This window comes from Cynocephalus volans, chromosome 11 (genome assembly GCF_027409185.1).
Source record: "Cynocephalus volans isolate mCynVol1 chromosome 11, mCynVol1.pri, whole genome shotgun sequence".
Taxonomy (NCBI): domain Eukaryota; kingdom Metazoa; phylum Chordata; class Mammalia; order Dermoptera; family Cynocephalidae; genus Cynocephalus; species Cynocephalus volans.
The window spans coordinates 97,231,141-97,250,380 of record NC_084470.1 but is presented as its reverse complement, the minus strand read 5'-3'; the positions used below and the strand labels follow the sequence as shown (position 1 = coordinate 97,250,380).

General features: G+C 37.2%; 1 protein-coding gene across 2 annotated transcripts in view; it reads left to right on the top strand.

Annotated features, from left to right (window-relative positions):
- The window catches only part of TMCC1 (transmembrane and coiled-coil domain family 1), a 201,605-nt gene that overhangs the window by 48,926 nt on the left and 133,439 nt on the right, over nt 1–19,240 (top strand). Inside the window, exon 1 of one of the 2 annotated variants that reach the window (XM_063113762.1) lies at nt 10,239–10,509. The exons of the other annotated variant lie outside the window; for it this stretch is intronic. Coding sequence (XP_062969832.1) covers nt 10,471–10,509 — 39 coding nt within the window. The 5' untranslated portion in view covers nt 10,239–10,470. Of the gene's footprint in view, nt 1–10,238; nt 10,510–19,240 lie in introns of those variants that run through there. 2 annotated transcript variants of the gene reach the window in all.

The window sequence follows — 19,240 nt, the reverse complement described above, 5'->3', positions numbered from 1 at the left end:
GCAGGATTTTTCAGCTCAGCCACTGTTCTGTTTCCCTGGGATGTGAGGTACTGTGGTGGCTCAGCCCTGGGATACACAGCTGCTCAGCCTGGCCAAACAGCTTCTCAGCCAAAACAGCGTTTCCCCATGGGGTGGTGTGTCTCTTCAGCTCAGTCCTGGGGGGTGGGGCACAGCCATGATTTTGAGGGGTAAAGATGCCATTGGAGGGACACTGTTGCAAGTGGGAAGGATGGGTGGAGCAGTTCCACCACCACTCAGGGTAGGGTATAAGAGCTGCTCTCAACTTGGCTTTGGGTGGCTTAGTCTCTGAGATGAAAGGGTATCACCCACTCCTAGAGTAAGACATCCTCCAGCAGCAGTTCCAGTTCCAAGATGGCTCAGTAGCCACACAAGCCACAGAGGATGGGGAACAACTGTGAGGACTGCTAGGGATCCCAGTGATGAGGACAGTAGGTTTCCAAGGACTGATGTGATGAGGGCTGCTGGGGTCCTCTCACTTTCCTTTTCCACATAGGGAGAATGTTTCCCTGCTGCTTTAGAGGTTAGGAAGTCCATGGTCCAGGGGGTGCATCTGGTGAGGGCCTTCTTCTGGGTGGGAACTCTTTAAAGGGTCCCATGGTGACCAGGGTATCACATGGCAAGAAAGTGGCCTCAGCAAGAGTTCATTGAGCATTTCTTTTTGACAGTTTTTACGTTTTTGTCAGGCAGTTCATAGATTTGCACTTCTTTTGGGTTGGTTTCTGGTGTTTTGATTTGTTCCTTTAATTTGGTCATGTTTCCCTGTTTCTTTGTATGCCTTCTTTGTTTATTTATTTACTTTGTTTGTTTGTTTGCTGGGATTTAGGCATTTGAAAAAACCAACCACCTCTCCCAGTCTGCATACTGTCTCTTTGTGCAGTGGATGACCTTCACCCATCAGCCTAGCTGGAGGCTCTAGGATCGTCAAACCTTTTCTGACCTCTTGCTCCCCCTGGTGTCTGCGTCCAGAACTGCAGCTCTAACCTGTTGTGCTTGCCTTTTTTTTCAGTTGCTTCCAATCTCAGGTGTCTATCCTGTCAGTGGTCTGAGCCAGGTGAGACCGAAACCAGTCCCTCATGCAGCCCCCAGACAAGCCAGAATGCTGGACACATGGTCCACTCTTTTGTTTGCATCCCAAGGATAGAGGGGAGGAAAAATGTCGTTTTTTTACTGACTATGCTTGGCTCATGGCTGAGGCCCCTATAACAACACAAGAGAAAAGCATATAAATTTATTTAATATAAGTTTTATGTGACACAAGAGCCTTCATAAGGAAATGAAGGCCAGAAGAAATGTTTATACTTGTATATTTTTATGCTAGGTTGATGAAGAAGTGGATAATTGTAGAGAAATTGGATTAGACAAAGAATATGATCTGATGGTAATAAACTTAGGTAAATTTAGCAAGGCCTGTTTGTTCAGATGTGTGACCCTTTATCTTCAAAGATAAGGAAGGGAAGGCACCTGTCACTTGAGCATCTTATAACCTGCTTCAGGGGAAGGTCAGAAAATCTTCCCTAGGTTTTATGACCTATTTCAGAGGAGAAGGGTGAGAAAAGGTGCTATGGTTTGAAAGTTAATGTGTTGGAAGCTTAACCCCTAGTGTTGAGAGGTGGGACCTTTAAGAGGTGATTTATGGTGTTATTGTGGGAGTGGGTTTCTGATAAAAGAATTAGTTCAGTCCCCTTTCTCTCGTGTGTGCACGCCCTTTTGCCCTTCTGCCTTCATCTGTGGGATGAAGCAAGAAAGCCCTGACCAGATACAAACCTCTTGACCTTGGACTTCCCAGCCTCCAGAAGTATAAGAAATTAATTTCTTTTCTTTATAAATTACCAAGTTTATGATAATCTGTTAAAGCAACAGAAAACAGATTAAGACAGGTTAGAGAGACCTTCCTGCTTCTGTTTTCTTATACACTGAGGTGACATATTTTAGGGTAGTGTGTCCTGAATCCCATTAGGGAGTTTCCTTCTGGTTGGTTCATGCTGTTCCTTGTAGGGGGAGGGACATGAACAGATGTGCCAAATGCCACAAATTTTTCTACCTTTTTCACTGGAATACTGTTTTATTTTTACAATGGCCTGGGTGCTGTAGCTTATCAACTGGTCTCTATTACAGTGGTAGTGTAGTTTGTATATTATTTTAAACTCAGTATCTCTGTGGGGGAAGCAGAGCCTGTAGCTTCTTAGTCTACCATTTTGCTGTCACTCTCTCTAGTGTTATTTTTTGGAGTATAAATTTTGCTAGATAGTTTATTTCTGTTTATAAGATGTGTAAGTAAAAGAGAATCATAGATGTAATATTTTGGACTTGAGTAAAGCATTTGGTTTTTTCCTTTGTGAGGTTCAGGCGTACAAACAAAACAAAATCTAAGCATTGATATCCCAATTTAAGAGTTTATGTAATCTTTTATATTGGACTTCAGAAATAAAGTAACAGAACGGTTACATATTAATCCCATCAGACAAGACTATATATCCTTTCACAGTTTTCTCAGCATCCACAGATGCTACTGTGTGTAAGGCAGTGTGCAACTGCTGAGATGCAGAAAGTATAAGATGCAGTCCTTCAAACTGCTCATTTTTGATTGGATGAAAGCCTTAATACATGTAAAACTAAATAATGGTACAGGAGTTAAGTAGCAAATATTAAACTACAAGAACTATCACTGCACATGATCAGTTGTCCAGAGACTGCTGTGAGTTAAGAAGCAGCAGAAATGACAGTGAAGTGAAGTGGGCAGGGCTTACTTCTAGAGAAAATGAATTTGGGCTACACCTTGAGTGTAGGATCATGTGTTAGTATATACCCTGGAGAAAAATTCACACATACAGTAGTGCATATTCATGCCTGTTTTTGTTTGTACTAGGAGAAATGTGGAAATAATCTAAATGGTCATGAAGGGAATGGCTAAATAAGTTGTCCTGTACATAATGTGGAATACTGTGCTGCATTTAAAACAAATAGTGTAGACCATATGTTCTGACAAAAATTTCCGAGTAAATAGTTGAATTAAAAAGGAAGGAGGGGCCGAGCCCGTGGCGCACTTGGTAGAGTGCTGCGCTGGGAGCGCGGCGACGCTCCCGCCGCGGGTTCGGATCCTATATAGGACTGACCGGTTCACTTACTGGCTGGGTGCCGGTCACGAAAAAACGACAAACAAACAAACAAACAAACAAACAAAAAAAAAAAAAAAAAAAAAGGAAGGAGGTTGCAGATAATGTGCATAGTATATTAGTTGGATTAAAAAAACCCCTCAGGGCTGGCCAGTTAGAACACAGCCTTATCCCACCAAGGTCATGGGTTCAGATCCCTTTACTGGCCAGCCACTAAAAAAACCCCAAAAACAAAAAAAACCCCTAAGTAACCTACAGATAATGCTGTATGCTTTTTTACATAGCACGTAAATCATAGTAAAGGATGGATATACCGATAACAGTGTTTTATAACAATTAAGCATTCATAAGGTACTTATATAGTTAAAGCCCAGATGGAAATTTAGCAAAACACTAGTAGTGCTTATTTCTGCATGGTGACATTATGAATAAATTTTTATCTTATTCATTATATTTGCTTGGTTTTCTAAATTTTTACAGGGAATGTATTTTATTGGAAAATGTTAAATCATAAAGGGCCATTTATAAATGGAAGATAAGAAATAGCTAATAAAATTCTCACTAAAAAGAAAAGAAAAATGGGTAGAATTTAATTAGGTGGAGAGATCAGGGAGTTTGAGGATAGGAGAGATGGATGAGGGAGAGAGAAAGAAATCCAGGGCGTCATAGAAATTTTAAAGTTTTATAGAGCCATCAAGCACTGCCTTATATTTTTATGCCATTCACTTAACAAATACTACTATGAACATGATGGGAACCCTGCCCCTAAGGAACTTATGTTTTGATGAGAGAAATGCAGGCAAGCAAATTATGATACAGTGTAGTAAGGAGTAATCAATTGCTAAGGTGGGGAAGGGGTTGGTGAGGGTTGATAAGAGAATGCTTTCCTGAAGAAACAGAATTCTAAGCTGAGATCTGAAGTTGAGATTTGAAGTAGTCGAAGTAGGGAATAAGGAAAGTAAGGAGTCTAGAGAGATAAAGCAGGCACTAGCATATGACACACCTTGTAAACTATTTTAAGGATTTGATTTTATAGGGGTTAATTATTTCCTTTATATAATCTTGCTGGGCATTTTTTGCAACATAGTGAATAATAATCATGTTAGTTGTGTGGCACTTGGTGGGCATATAAGAAACACTAATGGAATGAATGGCAGTATAGTTAGTAATGGTGAAAGGTTAGCAATGTATGAAGTCTACTTGGAAAACAATGTTAATCGTCAAAGAGAATAGCGTTAGATAAATACTCACAGAGGGATATAGAGAAAACGAGAAAGGCAACAGAAGTAATTTAAATAGATTGTAAAAATAGCTTTATCTAAAGATGAAAAACTAAAGTTCTAAGTAGCTTCTTTAAAAGATTTACAAGACCACAATGAGATGCCCTGAAACGCCCACCAGAATGGCAAGATTTAAAAGACAATAAAAACCCCCAAGGGTTGGCAAGGATGTACAGCAACTGGAACTTCCATATGTTACTGTAAGAGTGTAAATTGGTACAACCACGGTGAAAACTGTTTAGTAATCTCTGTTAAAGCTTAAATAATTCATACCCTGTGTGCTTCAGGATTTCCATTTCTAGGTTATATATACCCAAGAGAAATGTGAATGTATGAAGGGCAAAAGAATGTGTGAGAATTTTATAGCAGATTTGTAATAAGTAAAATTAGATATAGCCCATATCCATAAGTAGAATGGATAAATTGTGGCATATTCATACAATGGAATATGATAGAGCAATACAAAAGAACACACACAACTACATGGATGAATTGCAAAGATATGATTAGTGAAAGAAGCCAGACACAAAAGATTCCTTTTATATGAAATTCAAGAACAGGCAAAGTTAATTTATGGTGATAGAAGTCAGAGTTATGGTTAATTCTGGGGGAGGGGAAAACAGTGAGGAGATTAGGAATCTCCTGGGGCTGGAAATAGTCTATATCTTGATATGGACACATCTTCTGTGTCTTCATATGTTTATATGTATGGCTGTGTGTATGTGTGAGCAATGAATTTGTGAGTATCTACATATGTATACACACACACAAACACGTAAATTCATTGCTGTCCACTTAACATTTGTGCTTCAGTAATTCCAAGAAGCCACCTTCAAAGAGAATCCAATAAGAGAAAATGGGCTTAAAGTGAAGACCTATTTAGGAAAAGTGCTATCTTGACCACTCCATTAGAGATGATAGAGGAGGATGTAGAAATGCCATCTCTGAATATTACCATTATAGCTTACGCAACCCTGTTTGATGGGCTGGTTGTCTGGATACAAGGAAGTGGGCCAAATAGCCTCCTGAAATTACCTTCTAACCTTCCCTCCACCCCTGCCTGTCTTCTTTTCACGCATTTACTGCAGGTGATGCATGGCATGAGTTTTTTCAGAGAAATAAATACAGAGCCCAAAACATTGCTTATATAAAAGGAAGCAGACTTAATTTAGCACATTTGAAAGAGCCATGTCTAGGTCACCAAGATAAAGACCTTATTTAACAAGGTTGAGGGGCTTGCCCATGGCTCACTTGGGAGAGCATGGTCAACACTAAGTCAAGGGTTAAGATCCCCTTATTGGTCATCTTTAAAAAAAAAAAAAACAAGGTTGGCCGCTCTTTAAATCACTCATCACAATTAGTTAGTTATGGAATGGTACATGGTTAGGTACTCAAGTTTTTTGATCATCAATATCTTTTAGCTTCTTCTAAATAAATTGCACTACTTTCAGGGTTATTTATATTGATAGTTGCTTGGACTTCTGTAAATAACTGCATAAGTTACTTAATCTGTTCTTCAGTTAGCTAAGATGTAGTTTCTGTAATGTTGTCTATTGTGAGATTGCCAAAATAAATCAGTTTTTATGAAAACAGATATGTCATTTAAGGGGCCTGAATTGCCACAGGGAACCCCAAAACTGGCAGCATTATTGACTAAGCTTTTTGAAAATAGATTTCCTCCCTCCTTGCTCTAAGGAGTAACTAAAAGAATCATAATTTCTGAGAGACTCCAGCACATTATTATTTGTTAATGATGTGCTGTTTCCATTTGGGCAGTTAGAAAAATAGTTGTCAAATGTGTATAATTTAGAAAGGAGAAATAACTGAATTTTGTTACTATTTACATTCCTATTCTATAAGCAAAAAACATTCTGAACCCTCCAGGTTAATAACACGTTGCCTTGTCATCATGGAAAAACTAAGTTTTACTTACTGCTTGTTTCACACCTGTCCTTAATTGTGTTCTTTCCATTTATGGAATGCCCTTCCCTTTTTTGTCCATTTGCAAAATTCCTACCCAACCTTAAACACTCCAACTGTAAGACTTTTCCATTTCTACACAATCAAAGTTTATCACTGCATCCTTTATGCCACCACTGCCCCTATTTATTGCTGCAACTTACCACATTGTGTGACAATTGTGTCTTAGGTTTTCTATTCCCTTACTAGATTGTGACCTTCTTAAGGAAAGAGAATGTTTCATTCCATACCTGCCAGTGTTTGGTGTCATAATTGCTTGTTGACTGTATGAATGAAAGGGGGCTTTCTGAAATGATGTCCTGTTGCATAATAAAAACCTTATAGTTTTATTGACTGACTGGTAGCTGGCACTGTGCAGTTATTTCTACTAAGTTAACACAGGAAGCTGGTTAAAACCCACAGTGATGTTTGAACAACAAGATTTATTTAATGTAACTTTGTTGTCAAATTGGATACCAGAAAAATAAGTGAAGGAATTTCAGGTGTGCTGGGCTTTAGGTAAACTCACTCATAACTTAAAGTATAAAAGTTCAAGTTTTAAAGATGGAATAATTATTTGGAATAATTATTCAATTTACAAAAAAAGTTTACTACATGAATGTCTTAAGTAGTGTTCTTTCTTAATGAATCTAAAATTATTAACAATAGGAGGAAGTATGATGTAATGGGAAAAAGCACTGTAGTGAAAATTAACTATTTTGAGTTCTAGTCCCAACGGTAGTACCAATTCTTGTTATTTGGGACAAGTTTGAAAATCTGTTTGAACTTTAGTTTCCTTCTCTGTAAAAGTGTAGTTTATATTACTTGATATTTCAATAGTATAAAACTTTGATTTATTTAAAAAGTATGTATACAGGATTTTAAGAATGAAGCTGTTGCAAAGGGAGAGACAAGTGTTTTTAATATAGAAATCAGCTAAATTGGAATGATTATTTGAACTTCATAAATATTCATCCAAAGTATTCATTATGTATATAAATATATATCATATATTAAATATAGATTTTAATGAATATAGCTATAAGATAGATATATTTAAAATATACATATTTTAGTGAAAAAGCAAATTACAAAACAGTATAGTCTTAGTTTTGTTTTTTAAAAAAGTATACATTTATACATGTGTAGAAAAACATCTAGGAAGATAAATATTAATGTTATCTCTAATGTGGGGTTATATATAATGGTTAAAATAAGGAGGATAAAATACTATTTTTTTCCTACAATGATAATAAAGAAAAACCTAGAAGATTTTTAAAACAAATTCAAAATATACATAAAGATCACTTGCCACTTTGGAAGTAGATTATTATTTGACAAACAAATAAGGGAAACGTATTGGGGATGGGGCAAAATGTCAAAGACAAACTCCTGTTCTCGGTTTTACTAAGAACTGTTATCTATGGTGGAAAGTGGAAGACAAGGCCATTAAATGATTGATGTTCAGCTCTTCTTTAATAATGGCCTGAACAAAAGTTCTTAACCTGGAGTGTATGGACAAGCTGTAGGGGATCTATGAACCATTTGGAATTGTATCCAAAATGTGTGTGTACTATTCATTTATGCATTGCATGTGTGTACTCCGGGTATTGAGTCCATAGCTTTTAATTTATTCACAGAGGCTGTATGATCCAAAAAAGACTAAGAACTCCATAGACAGTTTTGTCTACTTCCACACAGAGTATCAGATCATATGGATTTTCAGTTACAGACTATTAAAAATGACATTATTTTGGTCCTCAAGTAGTGAAGAGAATGATGGCAGAGCTGTTGACTTTTCTTTAGGTTATACATTTCTATCTTTCCTGCTATTATTTTGTAACCTTTGCTCTTAGTCTACTTTGTTCATCCCCAAAGCTGCCACAGTCTGCAAAATAAACCAAATTTAGAAATTCTAATCTTCTTCCTAATAGTCCTATTTATTGAGAAACTTCTCTGTTTTCAGTTTTTCATCTTTTTATCAAAGACTAGATTTCAGTCATGCACTCAAATAACTTTTAACAGGATTTCTTGTATCTTAAACACTTAGACTTTTTGTGTTTATCTTAATAGGCACAAAATGAGTAAGTTCCTATTAGAATGGAGACACCATACTTTTAATCCATAAGTCCTTTCTGTGTATCTGGAACTTTAAGGATTTATATCCCTTTCAGTTCATGACTGATATTTGATATATATCTGGACCTATAGTCAGTCGTTTTGACGTGTTATTCTAATGCCTTTTTTCTTTTTTTTGTGATAGAATCTTATAGCAGTGATCTGGGATTCTAGTCGCTTTTATCAGAAATACCTTGTGTTTGAGACAATATGTCTTTCTGTAAGGCTCTTTATTATTTGCAAATCAGCATCTCATTAATCCTTCATGCATTCCCAGGAGAAGATTTCAGAGTACTCTCTTTCATTCTCTGTGGGAGAAAAATGGAGGTACTGGTGCTCTCACCATAAAAACAAACCACCCAAAACAAAAAACAAACAAACAAACAAAAAACCAGGTTCTCTGTCAACCTACTTTCCACTTGGCCTTAAATTTCAATCAGTTAGTTTAAATATTAGGTTACATTGCATACTCTGAACCTTAGATATGAAGGAGTCTTTACTTTCAGTCACAGTTGTTGATCTAAAAGTTTTTCAGCTTTGGAAGGTTACAAAAGGTACAGTTTAAATATGTTCAATCCTTTTCTGTTTAAAGTTTTTAGAGTAGGAGTTTTATATATACATTTTGTTTAGAGTAATTTTTTGGAGCCTTGGCATCCTGTTATTTGTTTGAATTTGGTGCATCTTCTCTGCTCATCCTAAGATATTATGAAATATGTGTGAATTTTAAAAAATTATACATCATGTTTGATGATTGGAAATTGGTAGTATGTAATATGGATATAGTTGAGAATAACCATTGCACAGACCTATCTCTTCTTTTCAAATTTATTTTTCAATTTTCTTGCCTGAAGAAAGGCATTAATACACTTTATGGTTTCCTCAATAATATTGAGGTTTTAGAGAGAGGGTTACTGCTTTACTTATTTGAAGAATTTCACAAGGTTATTTTGAGAAATCAATGGTATAATAGATGTGAAATGCCTAATGCAGTGATGACTGCATATAGTAGGTTCATTCCAACAAAGGCCATAAATGTAGCATAAGATATAATTGTGCTCAGGAAATTGAGAGGCACTGGAGAAGGGAAAAAATAACACATGCCAACAAATTCTGCCCTAACTTATTAGGTTATGAGCTGTTGGGAGAGGAGCAGGTAGACTGGAAAGTTTCATAAGATGAAACTTTCTCCTTGCAGTGGGTTGTCTGGAAGCAGACTCAAATAGAGGAAGAGTGGCAACCGATGGCAAAGTATTTTGTATCTTTGGATCTGCCCTCACGATTGTCGTCGTTGATACGTCTTTACCTGCACTGATTCACTCCGAGCTGTTCCTTTTGTTTGTTTTGTGTGTGGACTTTTAAAAATTACTTTGTTCCAACAAGAGAGGGCACTCACCTGAGGAGGCCACGTTCCTGTTTAACTTGGGCACGAATCCGAAGTCACCATCGGAGTGTGTCTCTCCGCACCTGACATTCCTTCCCGGGGAGGGGAAGCAGGACCCCTCCCCGTGAGTAAGAGGGAAGGTATGGCCAGTTTGGTCAGACAGAGCCGCGCACCTCCTCCTCTCCGGGCTGCTCCTGGCGAGCCACCTGGGGGCAGGGCGGGGGCGGGCGTCGCTGGGGCCTCTGCTTGAGCCCGGCGCCACCCCTCCTCCCACGCAGACCGGCTCACCAGGTCTGGCCCCTGGAGTCTCAGGCGGCACCACCGTAGCGGCGTCGCCTCGTGGTCTGCTGGAAAGGGAAGGGGTGGTCCTGGGCCGGACCCTCGCGGCTGACTCACAGGAAGTGGGGGAGGCTCGGCCCCGGCGCTCGCTCGCGCTCGCCGGTGCTGGCTGGCGGCGCCTCCCGCACGGCCGTGGAGCGCTTCCGAGTGTGACAGCCTCCAAAAATGTCCTGCCACCGACTTTCCCAAGAAGCCGTGTTTTAAAAGCCCATCCCTCCTTCGGTGATCGCTTTGTCTGAAGAGCCCGGGGCGGCCGGCCATGGTTCAGCGCTTCAGCCTCAGGAGGCAGCTGTCCAAGGTGGGTCGGGGCTGGCTGGGTCCACGGGCGAGCGCGCCGGCCGGCGGTTTTGGCTTCTTCCCCCTCGTCCCCCTCGCCCTCCTCCTCATTCTCCTCGTCCTCGTCCTCGTCCTCCTCCTCCTTCTCCGGGCCGCCGCCTCAGCACCCAGGAGGGCGGGCGCTGCCTTTGTTCTCTCTCCTGGCCGGGCGGACTCGGAGCTGCGGCTGACTGCGCGGTGGGTTCCCAGACATGGGTCCCGAGAGCTCAGCCTCGTCAGCGAACGTGGGCCGAGCTGTGGTTTGATCCTCATGGGATTCCGGAGGGTGTGTCGGGGAGAGAGAATCGTGTATTTTGTATTTGATTAGCAGTTAACCTAGCAGCTGTGGTCCAGGGGAGAAATCCCCGCTGGTCTGTGGAATCCGTGCTTTCGTACAAATTTCACTGCTAGATTGGGGAAACTACCATAAGACGGTTCAGTGAGCAAGACCCGCGTGAAACATGTTAAAATGAGTGCTGTGTTAAGAAGCTCCTACACTGAATGAAGAAGCGTGTGAAAAAGCACGAGGCTCACGAGCAGTGTTTAGAATTCTGATTGAAAAGCAGCTTCCATGTGTGCAGCTTTTGGGGAAAAGTTCTTTCTAATGTAAGAAAATCCGAACTTAAAAAAATAAAAAGGCAAAGCACCTGTATAAGGGTATGTGATTTTCTGAATCAGCTCTGGCCCTTGCCGGCACGCCTTGATCCAGTTCTTGAGCTCTCTTGTTAGCTAGTGCAGAAACTAGTGTGGAATGAGGTGTGGTAACAGTTGAGCTTTATTTCAAAACCAGTTGTGTTCTCTAAAAGCTCCATTTAAAAAATGTAGCAGTTGGTGGCTAAATTGTGTCACAGTTCATTCTTTGTAGAAAGAAGCCTCAACAAATAGTAGATCAGTAGGCATTCTTCACTTCCTTGGCTGTTAGTCAGAATTGTTGAATCCCGAAATGTGTTTTGATCTTAAGGGAAAAACCTCCATTTCCTCACAGGTAACCCCAGTATAGATTGTGTGCATTGGAGCAGAAATGAGCAAAGCGCTTGCCTCCATCCCTGTGTCAAATTGCATGTCTTTTCTTGGACTCCAAGCCTAACAGGGATTTTTAGGAGTATCAAAATATATTCCCCTTGCTTCCCTTCCCCCCTACTCCAGGTGTGTGTGTGTGGGGGGGGGAAGTGGCTAGGAAGTCCCCAAATTTCTCCTAAACAATAAAAAGAATCATTTAAATCATTTTTGTTGCTCTTTCAATGACTAATACATGTGTTTTCAAATACGTAGTACATTTAAAAAGCAGAAGATATGTAGATACTCAGGAAAGTTAACTTCCTGTATAAGAGTGTCTGATGGTTGAGAGCCAGGTTTTCTAATTAGAAAATAACTGCATTCTACGTCTTTTGCTACTGATACCTCTCCCAATTATTTTTTGAACTTTACTCCTTTCACTCTGTGCTATATGTTTGACTGTGATTTACAAAAAGGACACCTTTAGGGGAATAAGAGCATATCCTCTCTCTAATATGAGGAAATAAAGGTACATTATATAAAAACACTCAAAGAAGTAACCTCTTTTAATTCCTTTTTCTAACAACCCTCTCCTCCATTTTAATGTTGTGTATGGGCTTTATAATGAATGGTCAGGACCAAATCAAAGGAAATTTGTTTTTTATCATGTGCCCTTGACATAGTGTATGTTCAGTAATGAACTGAAAACATATTTTTTATTGTTTCAGTCTGTAAGGCACTTAAAAATGAAGGAGAAACTGAATAGTATGTCAACGAATTGTTTATTAGTGTTTTTCCTTAAATCTCAGCAAATGCACTGTGTCTCTATTCTGTCTTTTCAGCCAGACTTCTAGGTTACCTGAAAGCAGAGGACCTGCCATACCCCAGTGGATGATATTTCTGGCACACATTAAACACTCAAAATGAAATTGTTTTTTCATAAGTTAAAAACAGTTGAATAGCTGCAATTTCAGATGGCTGCCTCTTTCTTAAGTATTTTTGCTAATAAGAAATAATCTTCCACAAGAATAGAGTTGTCTTAAGATGATCTCAGAGTTTTAAAAGCAATTTCTTTTTTTCTTTTTTATAAGAAGTACTGATGTGATCATCTTCAAATTCTGTTGGAAATTTTCTGAATGAAAATATTTATAGAAGTTTCTAGTGATTTTAAACCTAGTATCCACTTTAGATTCTTTTAAAGTTTGATAGCCGTGCTTACTTACACTGGACGTTTTTCCTAGAATATTCAAGTGATTTCCCCAGGCTAATGGATGTTCAGATCTGAACTAAGAAAAAAGTAAGTAAAGTAACATATAGATGAAGTAAAAATCTTCAATTTTTAATAAAGATGCTCACCTCTTCTCTTTGACTATATCCCAATTACCTGACTCACAGAAAAGTTTTTGTTTGCCTTGCCATTTTTGATTATTTTTTTCCATTATAGTAGTTTTCTCACGTGACTTCAAAAATATTCAGTACCGAAAGTTTTTTTTATTCTGGCTGCATGTCTCCTGCATGAGCCAGCCAAAATAGTCTGGAACCTGCCAGTGTGGACATTTCATTTGATTCTTTTAATGGTCTTTAAGTTAGGTGTATCAGCATCATTTTATCATTAAAAACTTCCAGAGAAGTTAAGTCATTTGCCAAGATCAACAGGAGGTAGAGTCAGGTTCAAACTTAGGTCTAACTCCAAACCCATTCTTGTTTCCCTACACCAGCTGCCTCCCTAAATTTCTGGTGTACTAATCATTCTCACTGTCATGGTCTATTTATCCAAGCTTATAGAAAACTGTATGATGACTTGGGGAACTTCCTTAGAACAGCCCTTTCCTATAGAGCTGATATAAGTATCCCACAGGGTTTGAACTTACCAGTCAAACTTGATCTGATAAAGTGTTTCCCATAATTAAAGTTGTTTTCTTTGGCCAGAGAAGAGTAAGATAGTTGATTTAATAAAAGTATATTAAATGTGAAGTAATTAAGTGTAAGTTGAAGCTTAACTGCCTGCACTTATATGAAACTTTATACTATACTATACTGCCCTTTAATGAACCATCTATTAAGGAGGAAAACTTATTCTTGAATTTTTATAATAATGTTTAAGGGATAAAATACAATGGATTAGACATTCAGAAAGTCCTTCCTAACTTACCCTGGCTCTTTCTCATCAAAGGAAATTTTCTCCCCAAATGTTTTATGGGTAATAGTAAAACAGGTTTTTTCTTCTTTTCCAGGAACTTCAATTTCTTAGAAGGTATCATAAAGTAGAGGAGGCTTTGACAAAACTTTAAAAAATTGATTATTTTAGTAAAATTTTGTACCCTTTTATTTTACTTTCAAATGGTAATTATTTCCATAGTAAAAAATTTTAAATTACGTAACACCGAAATGTTGCTTTCAGCCATGTCTTTTCATATTGTTCACACTCCTGCCTCCATAGATATCTAGTTTCTTACTTATCCTTCCACTGTTTATGCATTCGTAAGCAAATGTGACCATCTACTTTCTGATCTTTCTAACATGAAAGGTAAATGCTATACAGTCTGTTGTAAGATAATAGCTTGAACTTTAATTTTTCAGATATGGATCTGAATAGTTAGCTCACTTTTGTGGTTCACATTTACTTTCATGTTTTCATGTCAGTCTTTCTTTATGGTAGATATAGCTTCACAGAGTCCACTTTCTATATCAAAGATTATTAAAATAACAGCAAATCAGTGATGACTTGATTCGTTTTCAGTTCTACCACATTTCTTCTCATTCCATTTGAGAGCCTTCTTTTACTGTATTTAAAATTTTCTTGTGGTGAAAAAACATAGAAGATAAAAATCATACCAATATATACTGTGTTGGCTTGTGAAAAGATTAATGGCTAAGAAGTAGGCCTTGTGGGATCATTTCCCAGTTCTGTTACTGACTTGTTGAAATCATTTAGTCTAGACTTGTAAAGCACTTAAAAATATTTTAGTCTAAAAATGTTATCCTTGCCTTTTCTGCATTTAATAGTTCTGTTATTTGGTATCAGTTTGGTATCAGCAAAAGAAATAAGAATTAGAGAAATAATTTGAATTTTAATAAAATCTATTATTTTTTCAAAAGCAGTTTCTTTTGAGTTTCTACCTCATTTCTTTTGGGTTTATGACCTGTGATAATATACATGACTGACTTAATCTTTCTTCGACTGTATTTTTATCAGTAAAAAGGAAATAGGGATCTAATTTCCATCTTGAGTAGATTAATTACGGTTGTTTGAAAAGTATTTTGATGGATAAAATGGTAAATTTTATGTTATGTGTGTTTCACCACAATTATAAAAAAAGTCTAATGTGTCCTCTTAATGATAAGCACTAAATGGATACAGTGAAGAAGTATAGTATTATTTGTGATTAACAACCCCAAATACATAGGTAGGAGTTGATATTGGATGGATGCTTTTAAATTACAAAAAATCATATAGTATCTCTTTTTATGCTCTTTTTATTTAATTTTCTCTAAGTTACTCTAGACATTAACTAGCTTCATACTTGGAAATATGTAATGTTTTGCATTTATATTTTATTAACAGTTAAACGATACATCTCTGTGTTAATCATTAACCCTCTTTTAGGAGGCTTAAATCAGGTAGTGTTCTAATTGGCTACTATGCATATGTCAATCTGCTTTTTAGAACTTGAATATTCAAGTGTCATCAGCGTTATAGGATCATTCGCTATATTATTAATCAAAAATAGGAAGACTGATGGTGTTCTTCTGTTACATGACATGAACAGAAGAATAAAATAAAATCAATTCCATATATTATAGATATGGTTGGGATAGGTGAGGAATAGAGAATGGCCTTCCTCTCCAAATACACTGGGAAATAACAGGCTACAGTAGAGAAACTAAATAGACATGTGTTTATTATAACTCTGAAATGCTTTGTGATAGTGATGCCAGTTTAAATTTCTAAAAGAATAACAATAATAATTATTGACCATGTAGATCTGAGAGAGGAGAATATGCTACCTGGAGAAGATAGTTAAATAGACATGTGTTTATTATAACTCTGAAATGCTTTGTGATAGTGATGCCAGTTTAAATTTCTAAAAGAATAACAATAATAATTATTGACCATGTAGATCTGAGAGAGGAGAATATGCTACCTGGAGAAGATAGTTAGATCTCCTGGAAGTGTGCTAGTTTTTTGTTTTTTGAGTACACAATTATAATTTGGGTTGGTTTGAGTGTTATTTTCCTGGGAGAGATGGGTATGTTAAATGATTCCATTATTAGATGATTTTTTTGAAGTTGGAATATATTTACCAAGGATTGTTAGTTTTGAAGGTCAGTGAGCTGACATACTTGAAAGTACTTTGAAAACTAATAAGGAGTATATTTATTTAAGAATAAAAAGATGTGAGTTTTTAAAAACTACTTTAGAACACACATGCATACCTCCCTTCCTCCCTCCCTCCCTCCCTCCCTCCCTTCCTTCCTTCCCTGTTTTTCTTGTCTTTCTGTGTTTTTTTATATTTGGATAGGTAATAGTGATTGTCTCTGTGGAGAAGACCTGAGAGACTTGGGTCAAGGGTGGGAGGGAGATTTGCCTTTTAAAACTTTTTACCAGGTACATGCATTTCCTTAAGTAATGGCCCTGGTCAAATGCATTAGAAGTTCAAAATGTAGACTTAAATTTCAGACTCATTCTTCAGTGAAAACCATTGCCAGTAGTTTACTTAAAGGTAATGGTTGAAAGATGATACCCTTCTGGGCATGGAACTTTCTCCCAACCATCCATGTTAATCACAGATTGAAGATAACTTTTGTGTGCAACACATAAGTTTGTAGTATAGAATTACTAACTCTAATCTCTAATAATTTTTAAAAATTTGTTTAAATGGATCTTTTTTGAGTAAATTAACTGTACTATTCTAAAAGCACATTATGGGAATGGTGGATAAAGGCAAGAACATATTTTACTTATATCTGTATACAGAAGCAGAATGTAATACTTAATAGTATGAAATATTCTGATTTTCTTCCCTTAATCATTTTGACTTACATGAGAAAATGAAAAGATTTGCTGTCTTGGCCACGTTGCAGTCAGTTAGGACTTAACCTCTGTGTTACACAAGGAACTGTAATAGAATCCTACTGCAAAACATGTTGCATAAGAAGAAAACAATGCAATGGGACTTGCCTTGTGGTAGCACAGGAAATCTCCATTAAATTTCAGTCTGTTCTATCATATGTCTTATAAGAAACAGATCATTTTGCTTGCCTTTCTTTACTAGAAATTTAATGTTTGAGAAGAATTCATCTCAAAGCCAGCAGTGTATGAAATCCAAAGGTAGCATGTATAGAAAGCATTTCATAGCTTTCCTTTTTACTTAGTAAAATTTATCCCAAAGGTTTTTGTCACTGAAATTAAGTAAATCATGGCTGGCTATGTGACTTTCGACAAGTCATTTGACCTCTCTGAATGTTTCTTCTCATTTGAAAAGTATTATCTAGGATCACTTAGTAATGTAAAATTATGTGATGATCTGTTGTATGCTAGCCAGGCTATATTCCTAAGAAAGATGACCTTTGATAACAAACACCCAGGAAAACACCCAGTTTTATAACAGGAGAAATCTAATTTTATACAGATGAAATTAGAAAATTCCTTATGAAAACAGACATTTCTTGCAATGGAAATTTATCTCATGCAAAACAGATTTTTCTTTATATGATGGTAAACTGGAACTCAATACCTTTTCTTAGACAAAGCATGCTGCTTTGATTCTTAAAGAAAAGTTCATGATAACTGGAGAGATAACAAAGAAGCTCTTTATTTTTGTGAAATTAATGATAAATAATATACATTTGGAGGAGGGAATGAGCTCTTCCTTTGGACCTGAGGTTGGATTGAAAAGGTGGACCTAGAAGATTTGGGTCAGTGATTCTCAACTTTCCCTTCCCTTGTCACCCCAGCATACCTCATAATGTGATTTAGGCTCAAGAGTGGTCATTTGGGAGGTTTTTCAAAAAGCCTCTCACTGGTCTGATGCATACTCCTAAAGGAATCTCTTCCCTTGCCAAACAGTGATAAAGAGGAAGAACAGGAGGGATATATTCCAGGAAGGTGGCAAGATCACCAGATATGATTTTGTTGAGAGAGAGAGGCATGTGATGTTAATTTGTTCTTTTTAAGAAGTTCTAACATGAGCATTCTTTCAAAATCTAATCTTTATAAGAGCAAGTTTATATGTCCTATGGGATATTTAAGGTGATGGTGTTGCCAGCCTCAATGTCTTAACTTCTGTGGAGAGAACGGAGAGGTAAATCTAGAAAACTCCTAGGTAATATGTAGGTCACTTAATATTACTACTAAGTATATGGAACTGTAATCGGAAAGCCTTGATATAGTTGTGTAACGTTCTGTCCCTGTCTTGTAATTATTTGACAATCATACTTTGAAATAGTTCAAACAACACCTGAGTATAACTACCCATTCTCTTTTTGGTACTCTGTTGTGTGTGTGTGTGTGTAGACAAAGGTTGGTCTCAATTAACAAATTCTCTTTGGACACAGTTGGAAATCTGACCCAGTCCATTCAGTATCCGGTGGTGAAAGGTTGAGTTTGAGTCTTATGAAATGATTATTGGTGTTGACTAATAATACAGTGGTTATTGACCACCATATTTAGATAACACTCAAACATTGGGACCTCAAGAAATTTGAAAGCACATGATATAAATTCTGTGCGCATCCTAACTTGGAGAGAACTTGAAATGTGGTAATTGGGGGTAGTGAGTTATATATGAGGGGTCTTCAAGAAGCTCATGGAAAGATTCGTATTATCTTTTAATTCAATTTTCTGTAAACTTTTTGAAGTACACTCATATGTGCATTTACTTTGGTTTTGCTACTCTTCTTTACTCTTACCACTCTAGCTACACTCCATTCCTTGCTGTTTTTCAGATGTACCACACTTCTGCCTCAGGTCCTTTGTGCTTGTTCTTTCCTCCACCTGGAAAGCTTCTGCTCCAAATTTCTGCGTGGATTGCTCTCCTACTTCCTTGAGGTCTCAGCTCAAATGTCATCTTTTCCAGAGAATTTGACTGACTGTTCTCTTTAAAATACACAACTTTGATTCTGCACTTGGGGACTGTACAGTTACTTATTAGGTCATTGTAAGAATTTCACTCCTGACTTTTTAATCAAATATGTGAATAAATACATAAAGAATGGTTTAAAAAAAAGAAAAAAAAGCAAAACCTCTCCCATCATCGCCCTGGGATGTGTTTATCATTATCTGACATACTACATATTTTTCTTATTTGTCTGCACCCCTCTCCCTCCCCCAGTGTAAACATTATGATGAGGACTTTTGTCTATTTTATTCACTTAAACATCCACAAACACAGAATAGTGTCTGGTACCTGGTAGGTGCTAAAAAAATATTTGTTTTATGAATGAATTTGAACATAAAGAGTTATCAAAAAGTGGCTAATCCTTTTGTCTTCTTTCTCCCATCTCTTCTCGTACTACCACTACCATCTCTACCTCAGGCTACTTCTAATCCAGCTTTCATTCTGCTGCTGAGTGATATCATGTCTGATAGCTCAACACATTGTAAACCCCAAGTAAATATTTGTTGAATCTTCGTGAAATGCAAATACCATAGTCTCTGCTAATACTATTTTCTTTCCCAGATATCACACAAGTCTGAGTATCAGAAGTGGCAATAA